Source organism: Choloepus didactylus, chromosome 1 (genome assembly GCF_015220235.1).
Source record: "Choloepus didactylus isolate mChoDid1 chromosome 1, mChoDid1.pri, whole genome shotgun sequence".
NCBI classification, from domain to species: domain Eukaryota; kingdom Metazoa; phylum Chordata; class Mammalia; order Pilosa; family Megalonychidae; genus Choloepus; species Choloepus didactylus.
In genome coordinates, this window is record NC_051307.1 from 54,054,835 (window position 1) to 54,075,208 (window position 20,374).

Sequence of the window (20,374 nt, forward strand, 5' to 3'; positions counted from 1 at the left end):
TCCATTTAAAAAGAGCTGTTCTACAAAGTTAAAAGGAAAAAAAAAAAAGAAAATTAAGGAAAAATATTTGAGAGGCGGGGCAAGATGGCAGACTGGTGAGCTGTATGTTTTAGTTACTCCTCCAGGAAAGTAGGTAAAAAGCCAGGAACTGCGTGGACTGGACACCACAGAGCAATCTGTCTTTGGGCATACTTCATACAACACTCATGAAAACGTGGAACTGCTGAGATCAGCGAAATCTGTAAGTTTTTGCGGCCAGGGGACCCGCGCCCCTCCCTGCCAGGCTCAGTCCCGGGGGAGGAGGGGCTGTCAGCTCCAGGAAGGAGAAGGGAGAATTGCAGTGGCTGCTCTCATCGGAAACTCATTCTACTGATTCAAACTCCAACCATAGATAGACTGAGGCCAGACACCAGAGACTCTGAGAGCAGCCAGCCCAGCAGAGAGGAGATGGGCATAGAAGGAAAACAACACGAGAAGCTCCAAAGTAAAAGCAGAGGATTTTTGGAGTTCTGGTGAACACAGAAAGGGGAAGGGCGGAGATCAGGCCTTGAGGCGCATATGCAAATCCCGAAGCAAGGCTGATCTCTCTGCCCAGGGCACCTTTCCTTAATGGCCCTGGTTGCTTTGTCTATTAGCATTTCAATAACCCATTAGATCTCTGAGGAGGGCCGTTTTTTTTTTTTTTTTTTTTTTTTTTTTTTTTTAAATCCTTTTTGCTTTTTCTAAAACAATTACTCTAAGAAGCTCAATACAGAAAGCTTCAAAGAATTGAAATTTGGGCACGTCAAGTCAAGAGCAGAACTAAGAGAGCTCTGAGACAAAAGGCAATAATCCAGTGGCTGAGAAAATTCACTAAACAACACAACTTCCCAAGAAAAGGGGGGTGTCCGCTCACAGCCACCATCCTGGTGGACAGGAAACACTCCTGCCCATCGCCAGCCCCATAGCCCAGAGCTGCCCCAGACAACCCAGTGTGACGGAAGTGCTTCAAATAACAGGCACACACCACAAAACTGGGCGTGGACATTAGCCTTCCCTGCAACCTCAGCTGAATGTCCCAGAGCTGGGAAGGGGGAGCAGTGTGAATTAACAGAGCCCCATTCAGCCATCATTTGAGCAGACTGGGAGCCTCCCAACACAGCCCAGCAGCCCAGAACTGCCCTGGGGGGACGGCACTCACCTGTGACATAGCACAGTCATCCCTCAACAGAGGACCCGGGGTGCACAGCCTGGAAGAGGGGCCCACTTGCAAGTCTCAGGAGCCATACGCCAATACCAAAGACTTGTGGGTCAGTGGCAGAGACAAACTGTGGCAGGACTGAACTGAAGGATTAGACTATTGCAGTAGCTTTAAAACTCTAGGATCATCAGGGAGATTTGATTGTTAGGGCCACCCCCCCTCCCCGACTGCCCAGAAACACGCCCCACATACAGGGCAGGCAACACCAACTACACACGCAAGCTTGGGACACCTATTGGGCCCACAAGACTCACTCCCCCACTCACCAAAAAGGCTAAGCAGGGGAGATCTGGCTTGTGGAGAACAGGTGGCTCGTGGACGCCACCTGCTGGTTAGTTAGAGAAAGTGTACTCCACGAAGCTGTAGATCTGATAAATTAGAGATAAGGACTTCAACTGGTCTACAAACCCTAAAAGAACCCTATCAAGGACAGCAAATGCCACGAGGCCAAAAACAACAGAAAATTATAAAGCATATGAAAAAACCAGACGATATGGATAACCCAAGCCCAAGCACCCAAATCAAAAGACCAGAAGAGACACACCTAGAGCAGCTACTCAAAGAACTAAAGATGAACAATGAGACCCTAGTACGGGATATGAAGGAAATCAAGAAGACCCTAGAAGAGCATAAAGAAGACATTGCAAGACTAAATAAAAAAATGGATGATCTTATGGAAATTAAAGAAACTGTTGACCAAATTAAAAAGATTCTGGACACTCATAGTACAAGACTAGAGGAAGTTGAACAACGAATCAGTGACCTGGAAGATGACAGAATGGAAAATGAAAGCATAAAAGAAAGAATGGGGAAAAAAATTGAAAAACTCGAAATGGACCTCAGGGATATGATAGATAATATGAAACGTCCGAATATAAGACTCATTGGTGTCCCAGAAGGGGAAGAAAAGGGTAAAGGTCTAGGAAGAGTATTCAAAGAAATTGTTGGGGAAAACTTCCCAAATCTTCTAAACAACATAAATACACAAATCATAAATGCTCAGCGAACTCCAAATAGAATAAATCCAAAAAAACCCACTCCGAGACATATACTGATCACACTGTCAAACATAGAAGAGAAGGAGCAAGTTCTGAAAGCAGCAAGAGAAAAGCAATTCACCACATACAAAGGAAACAGCATAAGACTAAGTAGTGACTACTCAGCAGCCACCATGGAGGCGAGAAGGCAATGGCACGATATATTTAAAATTCTGAGAGAGAGGAATTTCCAGCCAAGAATACTTTATCCAGCAAAGCTCTCCTTCAAATTTGAGGGAGAGCTTAAATTTTTCACAGACAAAGAAATGCTGAGAGAATTTGCTAACAAGAGACCTGCCCTACTGGAGATACTAAAGGGAGCCCTACAGACAGAGAAACAAAGACAGGACAGAGAGACTTGGAGAAAGGTTCAGTACTAAAGAGATTCGGTATGGGTACAATAAAGGATATTAATAGAGAGAGGGAAAAATATGGCAAACATAATCCAAAGGATAAGATGGCCGATTCAAGAAATGCCTTCACGGTTTTAACGTTGAATGTAAATGGATTAAACTCCCCAATTAAAAGATATAGATTCGCAGAATGGATCAAAAAAAATGAACCATCAATATGTTGCATACAAGAGACTCATCTTAGACACAGGGACACAAAGAAATTGAAAGTGAAAGGATGGAAAAAAATATTTCATGCAAGCTACAGCCAAAAGAAAGCAGGTGTAGCAATATTAATCTCAGATAAAATAGACTTCAAATGCAGGGATGTTTTGAGAGACAAAGAAGGCCACTACATACTAATAAAAGGGGCAATTCAGCAAGAAGAAATAACAATCGTAAATGTCTATGCACCCAATCAAGGTGCCACAAAATACATGAGAGAAACATTGGCAAAACTAAAGGAAGCAATTGATGTTTCCACAATAATTGTGGGAGACTTCAACACATCACTCTCCCCTGTAGATAGATCAACCAGACAGAAGACCAATAAGGAAATTGAAAACCTAAACAATCTGATAAATGAATTAGATTTAACAGACATCTACAGGACATTACATCCCAAATCACCAGGATACACATACTTTTCTAGTGCTCACGGAACTTTCTCCAGAATAGATCATATGCTGGGACATAAAACAAGCCTCAATAAATTTAAAAAGATTGAAATTATTCAAAGCACATTCTCTGACCACAATGGAATACAATTAGAAGTCAATAACCATCAGAGACTTAGAAAATTCACAAATACCTGGAGGTTAAACAACACACTCCTAAACAATCAGTGGGTTAAAGAAGAAATAGCAAGAGAAATTGCTAAATATATAGAGACGAATGAAAATGAGAACACAACATACCAAAACCTATGGGATGCAGCAAAAGCAGTGCTAAGGGGGAAATTTATAGCACTAAACGCATATATTAAAAAGGAAGAAAGAGCCAAAATCAAAGAACTAATGGATCAACTGAAGAAGCTAGAAAATGAACAGCAAACCAATCCTAAACCAAGTACAAGAAAAGAAATAACAAGGATTAAAGCAGAAATAAATGACATAGAGAACAAAAAAACAATAGAAAGGATAAATATCACCAAAAGTTGGTTCTTTGAGAAGATCAACAAGATTGACAAGCCCCTAGCTAGACTGACAAAATCAAAAAGAGAGAAGACCCATATAAACAAAATAATGAATGAAAAAGGTGACATAACTGCAGATCCTGAAGAAATTAAAAAAATTATAAGAGGATATTATGAACAACTGTATGGCAACAAACTGGATAATGTAGAAGAAATGGACAATTTCCTGGAAACATATGAACAACCTAGACTGACCAGAGAAGAAATAGAAGACCTCAACCAACCCATCACAAGCAAAGAGATCCAATCAGTCATCAAAAATCTTCCCACAAATAAATGCCCAGGGCCAGATGGCTTCACAGGGGAATTCTACCAAACTTTCCAGAAAGAACTGACACCAATCTTACTCAAACTCTTTCAAAACATTGAAAAAAATGGAACACTACCTAACTCATTTTATGAAGCTAACATCAATCTAATACCAAAACCAGGCAAAGATGCTACAAAAAAGGAAAACTACCGGCCAATCTCCCTAATGAATATAGATGCAAAAATCCTCAACAAAATACTTGCAAATCGAATCCAAAGACACATTAAAAAAATCATACACCATGACCAAGTGGGGTTCATTCCAGGCATGCAAGGATGGTTCAACATCAGAAAAACAATCAATGTATTACAACACATTAAAAACTCGAAAGGGAAAAATCAATTGATCATCTCAATAGATGCTGAAAAAGCATTTGACAAAATCCAACATCCCTTTTTGATAAAAACACTTCAAAAGGTAGGAATTGAAGGAAACTTCCTCAACATGATAAAGAGCATATATGAAAAACCCACAGCCAGCATAGTACTCAATGGTGAGAGACTGAAAGCCTTCCCTCTAAGATCAGGAACAAGACAAGGATGCCCGCTGTCACCACTGTTATTCAACATTGTGCTGGAAGTGCTAGCCAGGGCAATCCGGCAAGACAAAGAAATAAAAGGCATCCAAATTGGAAAAGAAGAAGTAAAACTGTCATTGTTTGCAGATGATATGATCTTATATCTAGAAAACCCTGAGAAATCAACGATACACCTACTAGAGCTAATAAACAAATTTAGCAAAGTAGCGGGATACAAGATTAATGCACATAAGTCAGTAATGTTTCTATATGCTAGAAATGAACAAACTGAAGAGACACTCAAGAAAAAGATACCATTTTCAATAGCAACTAAAAAAATCAAGTACCTAGGAATCAACTTAACCAAAGATGTAAAAGACCTATACAAAGAAAACTACATAACTCTACTAAAAGAAATAGAAGGGGACCTTAAAAGATGGAAAAATATTCCATGTTCATGGATAGGAAGGCTAAATGTCATTAAGATGTCAATTCTACCCAAACTCATCTACAGATTCAATGCAATCCCAATCAAAATTCCAACAACCTACTTTGCAGACTTGGAAAAGCTAGTTATCAAATTTATTTGGAAAGGGAAGATGCCTCGAATTGCTAAAGACACTCTAAAAAAGAAAAACGAAGTGGGAGGACTTACACTCCCTGACTTTGAAGCTTATTATAAAGCCACAGTTGCCAAGACAGCATGGTACTGGCACAAAGATAGACATATAGATCAATGGAATCGAATTGAGAATTCAGAGATAGACCCTCAGATCTATGGCCGACTGATCTTTGATAAGGCCCCCAAAGTCACCGAACTGAGCCATAATGGTCTTTTCAACAAATGGGGCTGGGAGAGTTGGATATCCATATCCAAAAGAATGAAAGAGGACCCCTACCTCACCCCCTACACAAAAATTAACTCAAAATGGACCAAAGATCTCAATATAAAAGAAAGTACCATAAAACTCCTAGAAGATAATGTAGGAAAACATCTTCAAGACCTTGTATTAGGAGGCCACTTCCTAGACTTTACACCCAAAGCACAAGCAACAAAAGAGAAAATAGATAAATGGGAACTCCTCAAGCTTAGAAGTTTCTGCACCTCAAAGGAATTTCTCAAAAAGGTAAAGAGGCAGCCAACTCAATGGGAAAAAATTTTTGGAAACCATGTATCTGACAAAAGACTGATATCTTGCATATACAAAGAAATCCTACAACTCAATGACAATAGTACAGACAGCCCAATTATAAAATGGGCAAAAGATATGAAAAGACAGTTCTCTGAAGAGGAAATACAAATGACCAAGAAAACACATGAAAAAATGTTCAGCTTCACTAGCTATTAGAGAGATGCAAATTAAGACCACAATGAGATACCATCTAACACCGGTTAGAATGGCTGCCATTAAACAAACAGGAAACTACAAATGCTGGAGGGGATGTGGAGAAATTGGAACTCTTATTCATTGTTGGTGGGACTGTATAATGGTTCAGCCACTCTGGAAGTCAGTCTGGCAGTTCCTTAGAAAACTAGATATAGAGCTACCATTCGATCCAGCGATTGCACTCCTCGGTATATACCCGGAAGATCGGAAAGCAGTGACACGAACAGATATCTGCACGCCAATGTTCATAGCAGCATTATTCACAATTGCCAAGAGATGGAAACAACCCAAATGTCCTTCAACAGATGAGTGGATAAATAAAATGTGGTATATAAACACGATGGAATACTACGTGGCAGTAAGAAGGAACGATCTGGTGAAACATATGACAACATGGATGAACCTTGAAGACATAATGCTGAGCGAAATAAGCCAGGCACAAAAAGAGAAATATTATATGCTACCACTAATGTGAACTTTGAAAAATGTAAAACAAATGGTTTATAATGTAGAATGTAGGGGAACTAGCAGTAGAGAGCAATTAAGGAAGGGGGAACAATAATCCAGGAAGAACAGATAAGCTATTTAACGTTCTGGGGATGCCCAGAAATGACTATGGTCTGTTAATTTCTGATGGTTGTAGTAGGAACAAGTTCACTGAAATGTTGCTATATTATGTAACTTTCTTGGGGTAAAGTAGGAACATGTTGGAAGTTAAGCAGTTATCTTAGGTTAGTTGTCTTTTTCTTACTCCCTTGCTATGGTCTCTTTGAAATGCTCTTTTATTGTATGTTTGTTTTCTTTTTAACTTTTTTTTTCATACAGGTGATTTGAAAAAAGAAGGGAAAGTTAAAAAAAAAAAAAAAGAAAAAATACAAACAAGGGAAAAAAAAAAAAAAAAAAAAAAAATTTATGGCCCCCTTGAGGAGCCTGTGGAGAATGCAGGGGTATTCGCCTACCCCACCTCCATGGTTGCTAACATGACCACAGACATAGGGGACTGGTGGTTTGATGGGTTGAGCCCTCTACCATAAGTTTTACCCTTGGGAAGACGGTTGCTGCAAAGGAGAGGCTAGGCCTCCCTGTATTTGTGCCTAAGAGTCTCCTCCTGAATGCCTCTTTGTTGCTCAGATGTGGCCCTCTCTCTCTGGCTAAGCCAACTTGAAAGGTGAAATCACTGCCCTCCCCCCTACGTGGGATCAGACACCCAGGGAAGTGAATCTCCCTGGCAACGTGGAATATGACTCCCAGGGAGGAATGTAGACCTGGCACCGTGGGACGGAGAACATCTTCTTGACCAAAAGGGGGATGTGAAAGGAAATGAAATAAGCTTCAGTGGCAGAGAGATTCCAAAAGGAGCCGAGAGGTCACTCTGGTGGGCACTCTTATGCACACTTTAGACAACCCTTTTTAGGTTCTAAAGAATTGGGGTAGCTGGTGGTGGATACCTGAAACTATCAAACTACAACCCAGAACCCATGAATCTCGAAGACAGTTGTATAAAAATGTAGCTTATGAGGGGTGACAATGGGATTGGGAAAGCCATAAGGACCAAACACCACTTTGTCTAGTTTATGGATGGATGTGTAGAAAAGTAGGGGAAGGAAACAAACAGACAAAGGTACCCAGTGTTCTTTTTTACTTCAATTGCTCTTTTTCACTCTAATTATTATTCTTGTTATTTTTGTGTGTGTGCTAATGAAGGTGTCAGGGATTGATTTAGGTGATGAATGTACAACTATGTAATGGTACTGTAAACAATCGAAAGTACAATTTGTTTTGTATGACTGCGTGGTATGTGAATCTATCTCAATAAAATGATGATTAAAAAAAAAAAAAAAATATTTGAGATAAATAAGACAAAGAGAGTCCTACAAATTATTATGTGAAGATAAAAATCCGAAAGAAAAATAGGCTTGTGGTTACCACAGGCAGTTCCCTAAAGAAGAAATAAAGATTCCATATTTAATCATACTCCCTCCTCACTAGTAATTAAAAAATCAAATCAAATTAAATTAAATCTAAAACAACACTAAGATATTTAAGTATTTATTTAAAGGTTCAGAAGAAATTTAAAAGGTTATTAAATGATATGCAGTACTGAAAAAGAGAAAGGGAAACTACACTCAACCCTTTGGGTGGAGTGTAAATTGATCCAGTCTTTCTGAAGGGAAACTTGTAAATCTGTATCCCATTGATTCAGTAATTACATTGTTAGGAATCAATTCCAGAGAAGTAATAGTCTAATTGCACTTTTTTTTTAAACAGTGAAAAATTGGAACAACTTCTTTGTCCATTGAGAGAGAATTGGTAAAATAAATCATGATATAGCCATTAAAAATGGTAATATACTTGATGAAAATAATAACTTTTTGTTGCATCTACTGCATGTCAGTTGCTATTCTAAGCACTTCATATATTGACATGGAATAAATAAAAACTTCAATTATTTTTCAGTTTAAAAAACAAATACATGAATCTGCATTTAGAGAGAACAAATAATCACAGATTTACATATATTTGTGGGTGGTGTATGTCTGAGGGGAGCTGGGAGAGGCAGAAAAAAGTGCCTCCTGGTGATTATATACCAAATTGGGGTTATCTTCAGATTGTGGAATTATTGGTAATATTTGTTTTCTTTCCTTATACTTTCTGTATTTTCTGAATTTTGACAAGTAAAATGTTTTAGTGATATATTCAACAAGTTGTAATAGAAATATGGTGTTTCTGAAGTTACAGAATGCTCTTGGATTATTTGATTTCTCCCTTAATATTGTCTTAAATACAATAGTTATTTTAAAGATAATTTATTTCATTTTTGTTAGAATGAAAAAAAACTTGAAAAAGAGAAAACAAGGCAGAAGATGGAGAAAAATAGTGATGTCTGCCCCCTGAAACATAAAATGGATCATGAGCAAATAGAGACACAGAGCCACATCAGTGATAGTAGCCAAAAAAATGAATCTGGAATAGTAGAAAATTATGAAGAGGCATTAACACAGCAGTTGGAGAATGAAAATGAGACAGACCAACAATCATCAGAATCAGGTAATAAATCTAATTATTTAAAGTTATATATATATAAATTATTTATACTGCATTTCTTTTATAATGATTATTTTCACAAAAAATATATGATTGTTTTTTTCTGTTTTGTCTTCAAATGCAGTATTCATCACTATTATCCTATGGTCTTTAGTTACCCATTAGCCAGTTTATTCTTATGTTTTTATTCATAATGCCTTAAAATGTGGTCTTTTGTAACTTAAGAGGATTTCAGTAGAAAACTCCATTTTTCAGAAATTCGGGACAAAACATAACCCCAGGAATCCTCGAGAATGTATTTAATACCTTTATGGCTCTTTTCTTTTCCTTCTTTTTTTTTTTTTTTTTAAGCCTTATAGGATTCAAGCATAATCAGTTGAACATTTTTCAAAAGTCTTGTCAAATAGCCATTTTTCCTCTTATTTTAATATTGTAAAAAAGCTTCCATTGCTTGTTTATCTTTTGCTAAGTTGCATGATTTAATAGGATGTTCGTGTCTTTTTGATGTCATAAACAGACAGCCTGTATCATTTTGGAATCGGACAACCTTGTACAGAATTCTAACTCTCCCATCTACCAGATACATGTTAAGTTATACAATCTTCACTCTTATTAGGTTCCTTACCCCTAATGTAGGAATAAATATCATCTTTATTGTTGGAACTTTTAAGGTTACTTATATAAAAGAACCCTACAGTAGACCTAGCGCAAGTGCCTGACACATGGAAGATGCCCAGACATTGTTGCTTTCTTATCATTCCTAGTCAGTGATTATGGTTCCATTGTATCTAAGAGTTTTTATGCAGTATCATAGGGTTTATGGAAAACAGAATATCAGTCCCTGAGGCACAGATTATCAAACATGAATATTCTTTCTGGATGAATAATATTCAATTTGAAAGCTATGCTTTTAGTCAGTTGGAAATCTGGGCACATTCATACTATATAGCTCTGTCAGCAGGAGGTTGACTCATTACAGTGGCTTCTCAATCACATGAAAGTACTCTTTCTTACACTTATAAATTGTTGAAGAACAAAGTATTTTGACAAATGATTTGAAAATATAATGTAGGAAGATATATGATAATTATATAATTTGATGTTTATATTTTAAAATAGGTTTTCAGATGTATTATTTAGCACAGCATTATATTGCTTAACTTAGCAATTTTGGGTATATTAGCCCCATTACATAGATGAAGAAGCTAGGGACTTGGAGTGGCTAAGTAACTTGCTTAACATCATAGGACTCTTCTGTGGCTGGGCTGAAACCCCAGTCCAGATCATCTGATTCATATTCTGTGCTCTTCCATGACCGTGAGTTAGAGCCCATCCTGAAGTACCCTATGGTTCTGGAGTCTCTCCTTCCATTTTTCCAGCTATAAGGTTTATAGCTTTAATTGTAAAAGGATTCCGTTATTTCTGTCTATAATGAAAAGTCTCAGATAACACTAATTTATTTGGGAAAATAATGTGTTTCTAAATATATTTGTATTTTTTATTGCTTTTTGCATTTCACAGTGTTATCTGTTAACGTTTTTAAAAATGTAGGACCTTTCTTCTAAATTTGATCATTTATTGCTATCTGGTTTACACTATTAAACTTACATGTTAACAAAGTTTAAATGTCCTCAAAGTGTTCATATATGTTTAACTAACAATCTATAAATGTTACTTAAAAAAAAAGCACAGATCTGATTTTGTAAAGTCTACTAATGCCACTTTGGTTACATATATTAACATTGAGCCATAACTTGTGTGAGGTTATTTTAATGGGTAATGTGTTTAGGTTTTTTTTTCAGCTTATCATAAACATTTAATAAATATTTGCTAAATAAACACATGTATGAATGGATTTGTCCTCATTACAGATTTTTATGGTTCATAAAGATACAGCTATTGACTTTTTTTTTTTAATTAGTTACCATCTCTAATTTATGTTGATTGCGTCCTTCCCCCAATGCCTCCCCATTTTTAACACCTTGCAAGGTTGACATTTGCTTGTTCTCCCTCTTAAAAGAACATATTTGTATATTTTATCAAAATTGTTGAACACTCTAGATTTCACCAAGTTACACAGTCCCAGTCTTTATCTTTCCTTCTCTCTTTTGGTGTATCACATGCTCCCAACCTTCCTCTCTCAACTGTATTTATAGTTATCTTTGTTCAGTGTACTTACATTGTTGTGCTACCATCTCCCAAAATGTGTTCCAAACCACACACTCCTGTCTTCTATCACTCTGTCGTATTCCCTTTAGTATTTCCTGTAGGGCAGGTGTCTTGTTCACAAAGTTTCTCATTGTTTGGTTGTCAGAAAATACTTTGAGCTCTCCCTCCTATTTGAAAGACAGCTTTGCTGGATATAGGATTCTTGGTTGGCAGTTTTTCTCTTTCAGTATCTTAAATGTATCACACCACTTCCTTCTTGCCTCCATGGTTTCTGCTGAGAGATCCACACATAGTCTTATTAAGCTTCCTTTGTATGTAATGGATCGCTTTTCTCTTGCTGCTTTCAGGATTCTCTCTTTGTCTTTGATATTTGATAATCTGATTATTAAGTATCTTGGCGTAGGCCTATTCATATCTCTTCTGTTTGGAGTACGCTGCACTTCTTGGATGTGTAATTTTATGTCTTTCGTAAGAGATGGGAAATTTTCATTAATTATTTCCTCTATTATTGCTTCTTCCCCTTTTCCCTTCTCTTCTCCTTCTGGGACACCAATGAAGTGTACATTATTGTACTTTGTTTCATCCTTGAGTTCCAGAGACATTGCTCATATTTTTTCATTCTTTTCTCCATCTGCTCCTTTGCGTGTAGGCTTTCAGGTGTTTTGTTCTCCAGTTCCTGAGTATTTTCTTCTGCCTCTTGAGATGTGATGTTGTATGTTTCCATTGTGTCTTTCATCTCTTGTGTTGTGCCTTTCATTTCCATAGATTCTACTAGTTGTTTTTTTGAACTTTTGATTTCTGCCGTATATATGCCCAGTATTTCCTTTACAGCCTCTATCTTTTGCAATATCTTCTCTAAACTTTTTGAATTGATTTAGCATTAGTTGTTTAAATTCCTGTATCTCAGTTGAAGTGTACGTTTGTTCCTTTGACTGGGCCATAACTTTGTTTTTCTTAGTGTAGGTTGTAATTTTCTGTTGTCTAAGCATGGTTTCCTTGGTTATCCAAATCAGGTTTTCCCAGACCAGAACAGGCTCAGGTCCCAGAGGGAAGAAATATTCAGTATCTGGTTTCCCTGAGGGTATGTCTTAGAAAATTGCTCCACCCTGTGATGCCTCAGGTCACTGTGCTTTTCTGCCCAGCAGGTGATGCCTGTTAGCCTATAATTCTTGACTGGTGTGAGGAGGTATGGCCATGTTCCCCCAGGCTCTGGGGTCTGGTTCTGAATGGAAAGTGCCCCACCCCTTTCCTCTTAGAGAAGATAGACCCCTAGGGGGAGGTCATTAGCATTTCAGTGGTCTCTCTCTCTCTCTGCTTGTGCTGTCTCCACCCTTCTCTGAGTCACAGCCCTGGAAACTGAAAATGACTGGGGCTGTCTCCACTGATCCAAAAAAGAAACAGGTAGTCCCCTTCAGACCTAGTCCAAGGCGACCCAAGGTCAGTTGTCACCCAAAGCCTGTCTGTTTTTTGGGGATTCGTACCTGTAGTGAGCAGTTCACACTCGCTACTTAAAACCCCAGTTGGAGCTCTCAGCTGAGGTATATTCGCTTGCTGGGAGAGCGCTTCTCTCTGGCAGCACGGGCTATGGGGGAGCGGGTCTCACAACTTGGATCCACAGGTTTTACTTACAGATTTTATGCTGTGATCGTGGGCATTCCTCCCAATTCAGGTTGTTGTATGATGAGCAGATGGTCTCGTTTGTCCCCCCACAGTTATTCTGGATGATTTACTAGTTGTTTCTGTTTTTTTTCAGTTGTTCCAGGGGGACTACTTAGCTTCCACTCCTCTCTATGACGCCATCTTGCCCAAGCTCCTCGTGTTTAGATTTGACTGAGATTTTATTTTCACATTTTCAAAGGATTATTTTTGACCTATTTAGTTTCCTAGAGGCATTCTATATATCCTACTGAGAAAAGTCAACACTTTTCTTCCTTCTCCAGCCCATTCTTAATTTCATGGAAACCCCTGCAATTAAGCAACTATATCTCCTTAATCTGAAAACAGGAAGGAAATAAAAGTTTGTTTTTGCGAATGTGAAAATTTTTTGTATGCTGAATAACCTTAGGTTTTAAAATACAAAATTTGTGCTGTTTGTTTCATATTTATTATTTCTTCAATAAGCCATCATTTAAAAAATTATTTTTAGTAAAAGCAAGTTCACATGGTTATTTGTAACAATTTCCAAAGTTGAATAGAAGTTACGTTTCTATTCTAATAATTATATCAATATTCTAGTTTTATTCTTTGTTTTCTATTGTAGCATAGAAGTTTACTTTTCCCAAAGGTATAAAGTTCCATGATTATATTCTTGTAGATTACAGTAAAAAGAAAACTAAGAAGCTAAGAATAAAAAGGAGTCACCGGGTAGAACCAGTTAATACAGATGACACTGCTCTTAAGAGTCCACCACCACCTCCACCTCCTCTACCTGGTGAGTTAAATTGATACTGATATAGCATTTAGAAATACTGGTTTAAACAACAGAGGGGAAAAAGAAAACTGGGTAGTTTTTATTCAGTATACTGATTACCTTGTGAATTTTTTGAAAACGTTATCTTTGAAGAATTCTTTGCTCTGTACAAAATTTATCAGCTTAAGTATAATGCTTTTTTTAAATCAGAAAAAAATGTTTTATAATTTTTTTTTAAAAAGTAAAAACTAACAAGAAAACTTTGTCCCAGGTACTTCCTAGAATGTGTTCAAGCTTTATTTGAAATATCAGTAAGTTTAATAGACGGTTAATGTAAGCTTTTAAAAAATTGGATCTTTTTTCCTGAAAGTTACCATTTGAAACCAAGATTTGTGAAATTTTCTGTTATATTTCTATCGTATATAGCCACTTCCTAAACAGAAGTCATTTAAAATGGGTTTTATGGCTACTCAGGACTGTGTCATTCCTTATTTTTGAAAGGACATCAAATGTTATGTACACTTCCTATCAAAGGAGGGGTCCTCTCAACAGACCCAAAGAATGTTTAATGGTGTTTAAAAATGTTTTTCTTTTTCTTTAGTTGGCTGGGGAACTCCCAAAGTCACTAGACTTCCAAAACTTGAGCCTCTTGGTGAAACACATCATAATGGTAATGCAAAAGGATCTGTTTTCAAATATTATCTGTGCATATTACATTCACTTTTCTTCGTAACTTCAACAAATGTTTATTTTTGGAAGCCTTTCCAATCCACAGCCATCCTTTTTCATTATACTTCATTTTTTTTCCATGTTACTTAATTTTTTACTCATGCATGTGTATCTTTATTATTTGATTTGATGTTTATCTTAGAATACAGTGGTTAAAAAGAATCATAGCTTGCATTTATCCATTATATATTTATGCAAATAATGATGAAAAGGGAAAAGGTTTTAAAAAATTTAAGTTAAATATCAGGCATTGCAATTTTACTTATGGTGTTTAAAAATCGCATTGTCCTGTATATACTCAATTTATTCAATAATAATATCACATAATTGTTTTTCTCTGTTCTTAATAAGATACTTGGATACTGAATATTAAAATGAAGATCAACAAAAGTTATTGAATTAGAGATTTAAGCCAATAAACCAACTAAAATTCATTAAAATAGAATAGGTAATGGCTTTGACACAAAGTTACTAAAAGCTTAATTGACTCAAGAAAGCAGTTTTCCCTGAATGAAATTAACATAAGCCATAGTCTAGCCAGTATATGGCATTAGAACACCAAGACTCAAAAACTAGAAAAAGGGTAGTTGGGAGCAGAAAATTACCTGGTATGAATGAGACGAGTCAGTAGACAAAAGAAACAGGTAGAATTTTCAAAGAGAGAGAGGTGGAAAAGAATGTGGCTAATTTGGAGAACAGCTGAGGTTACTTACAACTGGTTCATATGGGTAGAGTGGGTAAGGAAGAGGAAATTTAAAGTTACAAATAGTGTTGAAACTGGAATTGTGGTTTAGTGTCAGATTGAGAAAGGCCTAGCAAATATGTTAAGATGTTTTGATTTGCTGTAATTTTTCAAGAGACACTATAGTTTTTAACAGGGAAGTAGTGGTCTTAGGTTGTTGATTGAGAAAATACTTTTTGTCATAAAATTCAGCCTGAACAGTGGTTACACCTGAAATAAGGAACCTAATTTAGGAGGCTCTAGCAATAAAGTGAGGAAGGGAAATTGGAATGATGAGTAAACAGTAGATTCAAGGAATATTTTCACAATTAAAGTAAATAAGATTTGATGAATGATTGGATATGTGGATTGAGGGAGAAAAGAACAGAGGGTAATTTAGCTCAACAGAGGTTGGTGCGATCTCTAAGATTAAAAAAACATCTGAGGAGAAAGGAAATCTGTTTTGGAGAGACATACAGAGTTGTGTGTAGGCTTACCTATTTGGAAATATTTATAGCCCAGTATGAGTAAGATCGGGAGCTTAGAAGAAAAGAAGGGATGGATATGTAAGTAGATTTTCTTTTTTTCAGTTGTCATCACACAATAGGAATGATTTGCCAATAATAGATTTGTTTACTGAATGAAAATGAGGGAATGATAGCTTGCTTTTTCTGAGGGAAAGAAGGTCAAATGAGAAGTAAAGAACTGATGATAACATCTAGGGGACAAGTGGAAAAAGAGGTTGAAATGGATTAAGAGGTTTGTTGTGTTTTTGTTTTTTTTTGTTGTTCGCTTTCCTGTGTTTCTTTTAAAGTTAGAACTCTTAGGAAAGAATCATAATAAATTATTTAATGTTAAGGCCATCATATCCAATATTTGCTTTAATTTTCAGTGTGTATCAGTAAATTTTAGCTTCCCAAGGCAGAGGGGAAAACACTGTAACTTCCCCAAGTTTTTAAATGTTTTTATTATCCATAAATTTTGACAATCAAAATAATCTGTAGTTAAAAAAAAAAAAAAAAAAGTCAAGTCAAGTTGGCTTTCATTAATGGAGATAAAGCAAATATAATAGTTTTTTTTTCATTCTAAAAGCTTACATTACATAATTTTTAGGGTTTTTAAATAAGATGTTCATCAGAGATGCTGATAGGTAACAATTATATAATTGCATCCTCTTCTTTTCCCTTACTTTTACATGTTTCTTTGCCTTTATTTACAGCAACATCTTGACAAAAGGTTGATGACAAGTAGACAACAGATACATGATTAACTATAGTAGATAATTAAAAGTTGACTGCAATTGTTGTGACACTTAAAATTTACTAAAATGAGAAACAATTTGGTATAGACAGACTGGGAATGTTTAAGGCAGATTCTTACTTGTTCTTTGATTATAGACATTTACCTTAATAGCAGTTTGATTCTACTTTTCTAATTGCTTTTATTGCCTACAACCCTTATTCAGTGTAACAGGTAAGACCTGCATTCAGAGAAGAGACTTAAAAAGAGAATCTATGTTTACTTCAACACTCTCAATCCATACATTATCAACATGTTGTGTATTATGTATCATATATTATGAGAAATAAATTAAAGATTCCATTAGTCATAAATACTAAATACACTGACTAAAGAATATTTTCACATCTCTTAATTATGAAGGAAATAAAATTTTACATGTACTTCTACTCTTCGATTTTTCATGTTAAAAAAGTTTGAAGCCCTTTATTAAAATGTATGCTGGCAATTAAGTTGGTCATTTCAGTTGGGCATTAATATTGATGTATATGTGCTACAGTTAAGGCAATAAGAAACCTACTTTATGTAGAATGATTTAATTTTCTGATAAAGAAATAATACAAAATTAACTGCAGAAATAAACTAATTTCTTCAGGAGGAAAAAGACACATATTGCCATACGCATTTGATTTATCTTATTTAGAAGACTAAAGAAGTAATACATATTAGGAAAGATTATATTCACTTGTAATTTAATATGAGTTCTGTTATGTATTACAATTTTTATTAATTTTGAATTCAGGAAATAAAAGGCATACTTCAAATTAAAATAATTGAGTATTTATAATTTCAATTATTATAATAATAATAACTGCATATACCATGTGCCTATTGTGTTGCTAAGCACTTTATGTACATTTTTTCATTTTCATTCCCACTCTAATCTTAGGAGATGGGCAGCAGTACCAACAGTACCATTTTGTGCACTGGGAACTAAACCCCATGAGGCACAGAGCTAATGAGTGGCAAAATCAGGATTTGAATATGGTCTGTTCAGATTTAAAACACATACCTTTAAGCCACTATGTTATACTTCTGTATTAAGATTTATTAGGACAGCCTTGCAACTTAGTAGTTGCTTTGAATTTATAGTTGTTGTGAAAAAGTTTATTTTCCCCTAAAACATTTTTGATATATTTATTTCAAGTGATCCTGAGTACATATGCTCCTAGAATGAAATTAAGGTAATATGCTAAAAAGTAATTACTTACTGAAGGTTTACAAAGGCTATTATATTTTATAAGCCAATTTGTGAAAATTAAGGAACAGGAATTTATTATGAAGTTCAAAATAAGACTTTTTTACTTTTTATCACATATGCCCCAAATCATTAAACAGAAGCATTGTTGTAAAAGATTCCTACTTACAAGAACACTGGGATAATTAACACTTCTAAAGTGCCTAGCAAGAAATGGGGTAAGAAGCTGGATTGTACAAATACTGACTTATAGCGGCTCCAGTATTAGGTAGCATTTCTTCCTTGTTTTGTTCTAATGTGAATGTGTAACTGGAAAATAAAACAATTTAACAATAAATCCATTTGGTGCAGATTTTTATTTAGTCAAGTAGAGATTAATTTCTAATCTAGAGTTAGGAATTTACACTATTGGTGTGTTTTGCACTTATTCAAGTTTTCTAGGATTCTGTTTTTTTCTGTACTTCACCCTCCATTGCCTCATCTGCCAAGTCAGAATGTCTTACTTTTTTAAAGATTGTGGTTGGGAAATAATGATTTGTTTCAAAAGCCTGGATTTACCATACCTGTTTTGTGTGTTTGTTTCCCTTCTTTCCACAGATTTCTATGGGAAGCCACTGCCTCCGCTGGCTGTGCGGCAGAGACCTAACAGTGATGCTCATGACGTGATCTCATAACCAAGTCATGCAGATGAGCTCTCTTAATGTGGGCAAGATGAACTGAAGGACTTTCTCTTTCTCAACAAAGAAAAACCCTGAATATCGATGACTGGCAGGAACTGTAGTGATTTCAGTAGGAAGGACCTAAGTGATCTGATAATTACCTATTCATGATCTTCATGGTTAAAAAAGAAAGGAAGTAAAATGACCAGTAGACAGAAGGGGCATTTGCATCAAATTTGCAAGATTAAATTGACTCTGGTTTACACCTCCTTACTCATGGACATATTCCTGAAGGAAAACCTCTACAGAAAAAGAGCCAATGGACTCTGAATACTTTACTATTTAATAGTCTGTATTTCTATATATTAGACTTTTTTTTTTTTTTTTTTTTTTTTTGGTAAGATACATGTGCATGTAAGGGGCACTTCTAGGAATTTATAACCTGAATTTTTAACTATTTTTTTATATTTTTCGAAAACTTTTGTTTAAGAATTTTAATGATACTGATTGTGCACTTTTCTATAGATGCTTTGTTTAAATTGTGTCTGGAAAATGGAGTTTTGATTCACTTGTCAGTGGTGTTAACTATACAAACAGGATATATTTATGTGGTGTTTAGTTATGTTCTATGATAGTACTGTTCTTGAAGTGTATATTCTAATTTGACCTAACTTTAAAATGTTATCTTTTATAAAATAGCAGATTCTCAGATCTTTATTCTACCAAATTATGTTATTTAAAAATACTACCCAGAGCTACAGTTCAATTTTTTGTCATTGTCGTTTAACTCTTTTGGCTTCAATAAATGAAAGAGATTTGAGTACCTTTTTGACCTAAATGTTTTTTAAATTAATACATGTTATGTAAAATCATATTAAAATCCCAGTAAACATGTATTTTAAATGTGAGATAGTTTCAGAGATCATGGTGCATCTTCCTGTCACTCCCTTTGTTCTTTCAGAATCTGCAGTAAATCTTTTAAGTTATTCTAATTTCTTTTATGGCTTTACAGGCAAAAAGACTAAAAGAGCTAGAGATTTGTGTATTACAACCAAGAAATAGCTTGGGTACTGAAGGAATAAGAATAAAAGTATTGCTTCACAAATTACTTTCATAAAGAAATAATTCCAAAGTAATTTCTCAATTTAAAATAATAGCACTTTTCTTGCACTTAATAATGGCATTCATAGGATTTTCTCTTCATCTGGCATATAGACAAAATTTTAGATATATATTTTGAGTAATCAATATATAATGTTGCATTTAACTTAAAGCATACATTTATATCAAGCTGACAAGACTGTAAAGAGAATGATTACTGTATCATCTTGTCAAAATTAGTCAGTTTGATAACTTGTACTGACAACAGATGTGTTGATATCTGATAGTAAGTACTTATAAACCAGTTTAATATGATTATTTGCTGTTCAAATTTTATTTGATAGCATATTTTATCCACTTTTTTTTAACTCTTTGATTTTCAATAAGCAGGTCACTTACAATTCTAGTCAGCCTTAAATGCATTTTCTTGAAGTTTTGTAACACTAGACTTAACAGCACACCGAGTAAAGAAAAAGCATTCCATTTCAGATGTAAAGTTCATAACTTAAATTTGATAGCTGGTGAGGAAAAGCAACACAAGTAGACAGGACACAAATTTTGAACTGGAATTGAGAGGCAAAAAGATTGCACATCTTTTTGGTTCCTTTTGTAACATATACATTTACTCAGTTTTTAAAATGAAACTCAGAGTTTTGTCATCTTTTTAATATTCATCTAATATGAGAGCAAACATAATTTGTAAAATCTTTGTTTTCTACTGGTAATTAATGTAGTGTAAAGTAATTATTAAAGAATCTATTTTAAATGATTTTGAAATTAAATATGACAAATGTAATAAATATTTTATGTATCACTCATAAAATAGATTAATTTGTATCTTTAAAGCATCCTAAAAGTACATTTTAAAATGTTTTGTAAATCCAGGTGGCTTTTAACACCAAATGGCTATTTTGTTTACATAGTGCATTTTTATTCTTAGTGATCCTGAATTCTGACATTTTCA

At 35.2% G+C, this 20,374-nt stretch overlaps 1 protein-coding gene across 3 annotated transcripts in view; it reads left to right on the forward strand.

The window, feature by feature from the left end:
• ARL13B (ADP ribosylation factor like GTPase 13B) overlaps positions 1–20,374 on the forward strand; it is a 102,536-nt gene extending 82,162 nt beyond the window's left edge. For all 3 annotated transcript variants that reach the window (XM_037833963.1, XM_037833980.1, XM_037833972.1), the window contains 4 exons: positions 8,905–9,127; positions 13,608–13,724; positions 14,305–14,373; positions 18,248–20,374. In XM_037833963.1, the coding sequence (XP_037689891.1) occupies positions 8,905–9,127; positions 13,608–13,724; positions 14,305–14,373; positions 18,248–18,324 (486 nt within the window). In that variant the 3' untranslated portion in view covers positions 18,325–20,374. The remainder of the gene's footprint in view (positions 1–8,904; positions 9,128–13,607; positions 13,725–14,304; positions 14,374–18,247) is intronic.